Genomic DNA, 8,273 nt, shown 5'->3' on the forward strand with positions numbered 1-8,273 from the left:
TATGGAGGCAGCTTGGACCACGGCGGCTATGGTGACTACTACCACCATAGCCGGAGGAGCAGGGAGGGCAGCGAGGAGAGGAGGGCGAAGATTGAGCGGTGGAACCGTGAAAGGGAGACGGCGCAGGCGTGAGATCTCCGGTCTGACTGCAGGTTGCCTTGTTCACTGGATGTTCTGCTTGCTTGTCTGATCTTGTAATGATAGATGGAGTTATATTGTGGTCCTAGCAAACTTACTCGGATGCCTGATGTAACATCTTCAGTGTGGTTCTTGTTGCACTTCCTCTTTGGATGTGTTGACGGAACATATTTGGTTTTGAATTTGTTATTGTTATGATGATTATAGTGTTCTCTGAATGTTCCTTTGTCGGCATTCGGTGCAATGCTTTGCTCACATACCTTGAGGATTGCTTTTTTGTATCACTCGACATCAACTTATGTTCCATCTGAATTCCTGCGAGTTAAATGGAACAGAGGTTAGCACTCGAGGCTAAGTTGCAGATGGAAAACTTTGGCAGATGGTGCATATAGACATCTAATCTAGCTTGTCAGCTTGCGGCATTGTGACTTGGTACGGACCCCAGCTTCTTAATTACTATACAAGATCACTGGGACTTCTACTCTCTGGTCAATATAGTCGCTCGAGATCAAAAGACTTGAAGATTCTTCTTGTGTAAGCAATGGCCAATTTAGTCATCCTTGACCAGTGTTCTGCTGTGGAGTTCAGCATAAGGCATTTCAATGGTCAGATATGGCTGGACGTAATGAGCTAACTTCAGAGGGGGGACGTTCATCTTTTTCCTTCAAAACAAGAAGTATCTAAGAGAAGTCCACATAGGAGAGCTGCCGGTCTCAATGGGTTGGCGCGGGCGCAGCCGCGCATGAATCCATCCTAGAGGCCTTTAGGAGCCGTTACAGTTTGCACCATCTATATAAGGCAGCACCATCAGATCCTGATCTATCAAGTACCACAAGCTCATCTACCAATTCACAAACCTAGAAAACCACTCCAAAGCAAACAAGTACCAGCTAAGAAGGAGCTCAAATGGCGTCCCAGCTGGTTGAGAGCCACCGTGCCGGCGCCGAGGTCCACAAGGGGAACGATATCTGCAAGAAGAAGACCGTCGAGCTTCTCGAAGTGCTTGGCCTCCCGAAAGGCCTCTTTCCTATGGATGACATCGAGGAGGTCGGGCACAACTGTGAGAGTGGGTTCGTGTGGATACTTCAAAAGAAGAAGAAAGAGCACATGTTCAACAAGCTCAACCAGACCGTCTCCTACGACACTGAGGTGACCGCTTTTGTGGAAAAGGGCAAGATGAAGAAGGTCACCGGGGTCAAGGTCGAAGAGTTTTCTTTGGTCGAGGTCTATGTAGATGAGTCTTCTGCTGATAAGGTCACCATCAAGACCGACACCGGTCTGTCTGACACCCATGATGCGGCCGTGTTCGCTCTCGGAGAATAGGGAGCTACTAGTTAAAAATGCCAGAATAATAAAGTCAGTGAATGGTTCGGCACTGCAGTTCACATGTTATGCAGAAGTATATGTTTCCGTTTTCTTTGTAATCTAATAAAGGCTGTTGCATGAATGTTGCTTCCTTTAAGCCCATGTTATGCAGAAATTTATGTTTCTGTTTTCTTTGTAATGTAGTAAAGGATGTTGCATGAATGTTGCTTCCTTTCAGCCTGTAAGCGTACACCAAATGTAATGAATAACACTTATACCGCCTCCTATATCCCACATCGACCACTCTCAACTTCCCACTGTGGTCCCTATCTTTGTGTGAGAGAGAATAAGGGCCTTATCAACAAATAATTAAGCAAGGCTTTGAAATACAACATGAACCGTGACATGCATAGAACAAATCTAATTTTGATTCTCGATATCTGGATTTTCATGTTGATTTTAACATTTCATAATTTTAGATGTATGTTATAGCAGTGTCTAAAAAAATATCAACAGCAAGGCTCAAATGGAAACACTGTGGAACAGTTTCCTGTTTTGTTTATTTTAATTTTCTCGCTAATATCAAATAATCGGAGTTTATTTCCACATTTATGGTTCAAATCGATGTGAAAAACTATCGTTTTAGACACATATTTTTATGCGAAAACAAGTTCTTGTCTTGATTTTTTTTTCTTGTGTTGACAGATTGCTGAGAAAATGCAAAGGAACAAAAGAGAACAAAAGCAGAAACCAGAGCAAGCCAAAACTAGCCAAAATTTAGGAACTAGTAAAAGAGAATGGCAAAGCCAACACAGAGCAAAACTCCTACGGCTACGGTTGAGGATTAAATTATTTTCCAATTCTAAGTTGAGATTGATGTGAAAACAAGTTGCTCAAGATATTTTTAATGTTCCACCATTACATCTCTAAAGATTTGGTTACAGACAACATAAAACGGAAAGCACTCATCATGCCACAATCCTCTACTCAGTTGAGAACGGGAAGGATTAGAAATTAGTTAGTTTGAGGCTAAGTTTGTGACTGTTGAAATGCTAAGTTATCTTACAATTTGATGTGGAAAATACCTATAAAAAGGCTAAGTTTGTGATTGCTAAACTATGGATTTTTTTTTCAATTTAGTGAGGAAAAACAGCCATGAAATATGCAAAAGTAAGCTATTCCAAACATTTTAATAGGCAAAAATAATTCTGTGAATGGAACTACCAAAATCTAGGACGATGCCAAGCTACTCTATTCTTTAATAGCATTTTTTTAACGAGGCAGAAGACTTGTTATTGTCATTAATTAAGAAGAGAGTGAGAAATGCCCGCTTGACTAACGAGAAACCAGGTTAGAATCGATACAACCTAACCCACATAACATGAGCACCAGCGACCCGATCTGGCCACTCACAAGAAGACCACGGAGGATGGTTACAACAGAATATTGAAGAGGTACATGGCCACGTGACTTTAACACTAAACCTGATGTTGGACGCTTGCTCTAGACATGTTAGGGATCAACTCCTTGTGCTTTGGCGATCATGGTAGTTCACCAGATGAGACAAAAGGCTTAGGGTTTTTCCGCCTCTCGCCAGCATCGCCCCGTCTCCAATGGCCCTAGAGCCATTTGAGAGCGGTGGATCCCGGCCATTTGAGAGCCAGTTGTTTATTGGAGTTTTCTTAGGGTTTGTGTCTTGCTCAGAAAGGTGAGTCGATGGTGGCTCCCTAAAGATGGAATAAAATTATCACCGCCTAGCCCTCGTCCCGGTGATGCATCTAGCATTGTCGATGGGTGTGTTAAAGTGTGTCTCCGGTGGATCTATCTTGGTGGATCTGGTCGTCGTTCGTCTACGTTCGTGTGTTTTCAAATTGGATCCTTCCGATCTACGCTACTCTTAATCTGCGGCGGTTGCAGTTCTGGTGCGCTGGTCCTATGAGACCTTAACACAAAGACTTTTCGATTGTCTACTACAGCAAATTTTGCCTGTGTCCGGAGAGGAAGGCGCGATGACGGCGGCGCCTTAGACTCGCTTCAGTGTTTGTAGTCGTCGCTAGGTGGTCTACGGATCTGGATGTAATTTTTATTATTATTTATGTTCATTGTATTGTCATGATTGAAAATGAATAGATTATTAGTTTTTTCGGAAAAAGAAACATTGTGGAATAATTTCTCAGTTTACATGAAAACAAGGTCAGCGTTCCGTCAATTGCTTTGCCCACAAAGCTTGTAGTCTAAGTGCAACGGGAACAGGTTTTTTTTTTACTCGGGAACTGATTTTTGGTATCACCCGAGGCCACCAACTTGTGCTTGGTATGGAGCCCGGCTTGTTGGATAAGATGACATGGACTTCTTCTACACCAATATATACGCAATGGTCAATTTAGTCATCCTTGACCAGTGTTCTGGTGTGGAGTTCAGCATAAGGCATTTCAATGGTCAGATATGGCTGGACGTAATGAGCTAACTCCAAAGGGGAGACGTTCATTTTTCTTCCTCAAAACAGAAGCATCTGAAGAGGAATTCCACAAAGGAGAGCTGCCGGTCTCACTGGGCTGGCGCGCGCAGCCGCCCATGAATCCATCTTAGAGACATTTAGGAGCCGTTACAGTTTGCACCATCTATATAAGGCAGCACCATCAGATCCTCATCTATCAAGTACCACAAGCTCATCTGCCAATCCACAAACCACTCCAAAGCAAACAAGTACCGGCTAAGGAGCAAACAAGTACCGGCTAAGGAGCTCAAATGGCGTCCCAGCTGGTTGAGAGCCACCGTGCCGGCTCCGAGGTCCACAAGGGGAACGATATCTGCAAGAAGAAGACCGTCGAGCTTCTCGAAGTGCTTGGCCTCCCGAAAGGCCTCTTTCCTATGGATGACATTGAGGAGGTCGGGCACAACTGTGAGAGTGGGTTCGTGTGGATACTTCAAAAGAATAAGAAAAAGCACATGTTCAACAAGCTCAACCAGACCGTCTTCTACGACACTGAGGTGACCGCTTTTGTGGAAAAGGGCAAGATGAAGAAGGTCACCGGGGTCAAGGTCGAGGAGTTTTCTTTGGTCGAGGTCTATGTGGATGAGTCTTCTGCTGATAAGGTCACCATCAAGACCGACACCGGTCTGGCTGACACCCATGATGCGGTCGTGTTCGCTCTGGGAGAATAGGAAGCTACTAGTTAAGAAGGCCAGAGGAATAAAGTCAGTGAATAGTTTGGCACTACAGTTCACATGTTATGCAGAAGTATATGTTTCCGTTTTCTTTATAATCCAATAAAGAATGTTGCATGAATGTTGCTTCCTTTCATCCCATGTTATGCAGAAATTTATGTTTCCGTTTTTTTAATGTAATAGAGGATGTTGTATGAATGTTGCTTCCTTTCAGCCCTTAAGCGTTCGCCAAATGTAATGAATAACACTTATACCGCCTTCTATATCCCACGTCGACCACTCTCAACTTCCTACTGTTGTCCCTATCTCTGTGTGTGAGAGAATAAGGGCCTTATCAACCAATAATTAAGCAAGGCTTGGCGGATCCTAATCCTGGCAGTCAATCATGCAGTTATTACCAGTCCTTCAGATCGGCTCCTCGATCTCAGTGGGGACAGGTACAAACACCATGTTTTGGCTAGATCGGTGGTCGGGCGATAGACCGTTCGCAGAACGGTTCTATGCGCTATTTAGTATTTGCACTCGCCCACAACTCATGGCGAGTGCGGCCTTAGAGGACTTGGGGAGCATCTTCCTCCTTCCGAAACCCCCTCTCCTCGGCCCGGGATAGCGATAGACGTACGAATTCAATCAATGGCGATAATGTCATCCCTTCGACGCACTTTTGGCCTGCTTGAACGGGACCAATGAGAGGAGTTGCTTGAATGCATAGGGAACATATCTGGTGCACCAAGGGAATTGGTGCTACCGATGCACCAAACCCCGTTGCACATTAAAAAATGTTCAAAAAAATCCGGAAAAAATTAGTTTATCGACACAACATCAATGTATGTTGTCACAAAAATTTGAATCAAAATTCAAAACAATGCTCAAGATACAAAAATGACAAATTTGACGTCAATGTGCTAATGGGCCAAAACTGAAGCCCAACTTGTGTTATGTACTATTCAATGTCAAATTTGTTTATTTTTGCATCTGAAGCAATGTTTCGAATATTGATTTAAATTTTTGTGACAACTTACATTGATGTTTTTGGATTTTTTGGAATATTTTTTAATGTGTAACGGGCGACCGGTGCACCGATAGCACAAATAGTCCAGATGCACCAGATACATCCCCTGAATGCATAGCCCTCCACGCCCCCTCCCTTGAGGAGGACGCGATCTCATGGACACTTGAACAAGGTGGGAGGTTCTTGGCCAAGTCCTTATATCACGCGCTATTAGCCTCGCCAGGTTCGAACGAGTTAACTCTCCTTTGAGAGATTAAACTGCCATTGAAGATCCGCATCTTCCTCTGGCGGTGGGTGCACGACCGCCTCCCTTCGGGCACGAAGGTTCTCAAACACAATGGCCCGGGGAATGGGTTATGACCCTTATGCGAAGTACTTGAGGACTCCAACCACATATTCTTCCGCTGCCCGGCAGCGATCTTTCTTTGAAGTTGCCTCCGGGATGTTGTCGGTGGCAATTGGTGTGTAACGCCCCGAGACCGATGTGCCAGGTATCGTCCAGTTATTCGATGTCGTTGCCATGTCATTTGCTTGCGTGTTGCATTTCATCATGTCATTATGTGCATTGCATCATCATGTTTTCAAAACCTGCATCCGTTCGGGTTCCCCCAGTTCTTTCTGTTGTCTGTTCTGAGCCCAGCCACACTTGCACGCGCCCGCGGCACGCCCGAAATATTATTTTATAAGTGGCCGGAAAATGTTCTCGGAATGGGATGAAAGTTGGCATGCGGCGTTTTTATGTTGTAGGTAGGCTGCCTGCCAAGTTTCATCGCGCTCGGAGTCCGTTTGACGCCCCAACGGATAACTATAGCGACAGTATAGCCGGTCTAACGTCGGACGTTTTCGGTCTTCGAAAACCGTGCCGGGCTGCATCTCTCCCCTCTTCTCTCAGACCAAACCTCTCTTCACAATCCGCCAGACCCAACCTAACCTCTCTCGTCAGCCCGCGACCCTCCTCGCGCGCGTCCGAAAAATTGTCCCGGACCTGACCCGAGCAGTCATCACCGTTGGATCCAGATCATCCCCAAACATCTACAAAATATCTCCATTTTCTTAATTGGGCCCTCTAACCTATTTATCCGAGAACGTCCGATTTTAATCGAGGGCCCAGATGCACCCCAAATCCACTTGCTATATATACTTGAGGTCCAACCCTAAAATTTAGGAGCCTTGTCCCATCCTCCCAGCCGCCGCCACCAGTCCTCTTCCACCTCAGGATCTCATCCCGATCCAACCAACTGCCTCCACCCTCTTCCCTAAATTCCCCATCGCTCCAAATCACCAACTCCCTCTGTCTTCCTTGGACGCGTCCAGTCCACCCAACCAGCACCCGCGCCCGAGCAGCTGCCTCTCCTTGGCTGCGTGTCTCCGATGGCAGCATCTCCGGCCACAACATCTCCGGCCGCAGCTAGGACCATCGGAGCGCCAGGCCAACACTTCCTCGCCCTTTCCCTTTTCCTTCTTCCCTCTGTTTTTCCATCCTCATCATCTCATCTCTCTCTTCCTCTGCGTCTTCTCGCAGGAACCGAAAGGAGCCAGCCTCGGCCTCGTCACAACGCCGCTCCGGCCCGCAACCGCAACGATCCATCCATCTAGCTCCAGCGAGGCCCCACCCGCCGTGCCTCAATCTCCTCCAAGACTGGCAAGTTCCGCCGACTGACGTGGCCGTGGAGCACGTTGGCATCGTCCTTGTGTCGTCCCAGCCCAGTCGTCGTTTGCCTCCTCGCCGCCCGGATCCGGCCGTCTCCGCGTCGTCTGCGCCCCTGCCTCGTTGGAGAACGACGTCCCGCACCTGGACCTCACGCGCCTCCCCCACCTCAGATTCGTCCAGCCGCCTTTGCCTCAAGCTTGCCATCCCGACCTCCTTGTCGCCCGCGCGCCTGCAACAACCAGGAGACCCTGACGCCTCCTCCGCCTTGCCCTGCACCATCTTGTGCTTGAACAGAGCTTGAGTCCGAACCTTCCCATCGGCAGCATCACCTGTGGCCAGCCGCCGGAGTTCCAGGTCGCCGCTGCTTCCCTTGAGCTCCATCCATGCCACGCTTCATCCTTCTGTCGGGAGCAGATAGAGGAAGCCGCCCCTGCCGCGTTGACCATAAGTCCCACGTCGTCCCACCTCCTGCCATCCTCTCCGACACCACGCCGAAGCCGCGTCATCTCACCGCTCGCCGGAGTCCCACGCACCCCTGCCGCATCGCTGCCTTCTGACGAGCACGAGCTCATTTCCCTGCCTCCCTGCATCGAAGGAACCAGGCGCGTTGACTGCGCCCGGACCGGCCTCGCCTAGACCCACTGCCACCTCTTTCTGCTAGTTGCAGCCCACAGAGCCGGCCCAGTTGAAGTTAGACCTTGGTGAGCCACCGCAGACCCAGCGCCCTGTTTCAGTTTCGGCCCGCTCCTGTTTTTTTTTCTTTCAGCGATTTTGTCAATATTCCAGAGTTGGCAGTTTTACAGAAACCTCCTTCTACTACATGCATATAATAACTCACAATTGGTGCATCGGATTAAAATGAATTATATATGAAAGTTGCTTAGAATTTTGTATAGTTTAATAATATGCCATTTTCATCCATGTTTAAAATGTTTAAAATGCTGTTTGAGTAAATTTGCTTAAATGCCATGTTAATATGATTTAATTCATAACTAAATA

General features: G+C 47.1%; 2 protein-coding genes across 2 annotated transcripts; both read left to right on the forward strand.

Annotated features, from left to right (window-relative positions):
• Window positions 1–974: 974 nt before the first annotated feature.
• LOC123107254 (uncharacterized) lies at window positions 975–1,725 on the forward strand. Its single transcript, XM_044529250.1, has one exon. The coding sequence runs from the start codon at window positions 1,045–1,047 to the stop codon at window positions 1,459–1,461; it is 417 nt and encodes a 138-aa protein (XP_044385185.1). The 5' UTR covers window positions 975–1,044; the 3' UTR covers window positions 1,462–1,725.
• Window positions 1,726–4,088: 2,363 nt separating this feature from the next.
• Window positions 4,089–4,732, forward strand: LOC123107255 (uncharacterized). Its single transcript, XM_044529251.1, has one exon. The coding sequence runs from the start codon at window positions 4,192–4,194 to the stop codon at window positions 4,606–4,608; it is 417 nt and encodes a 138-aa protein (XP_044385186.1). The 5' UTR covers window positions 4,089–4,191; the 3' UTR covers window positions 4,609–4,732.
• Window positions 4,733–8,273: the final 3,541 nt, after the last annotated feature.

The sequence above is a fragment of the Triticum aestivum genome, chromosome 5A (genome assembly GCF_018294505.1).
Source record: "Triticum aestivum cultivar Chinese Spring chromosome 5A, IWGSC CS RefSeq v2.1, whole genome shotgun sequence".
Lineage (NCBI taxonomy): Eukaryota > Viridiplantae > Streptophyta > Magnoliopsida > Poales > Poaceae > Triticum > Triticum aestivum.

Bases quoted from the DNA above. Each gene is read 5' to 3' on its own strand.
- LOC123107254 (XM_044529250.1), top strand. From the start codon at position 1,045: ATGGCGTCCCAGCTGGTTGAGAGCCACCGTGCCGGCGCCGAGGTCCAC.
- LOC123107255 (XM_044529251.1), top strand. From the start codon at position 4,192: ATGGCGTCCCAGCTGGTTGAGAGCCACCGTGCCGGCTCCGAGGTCCAC.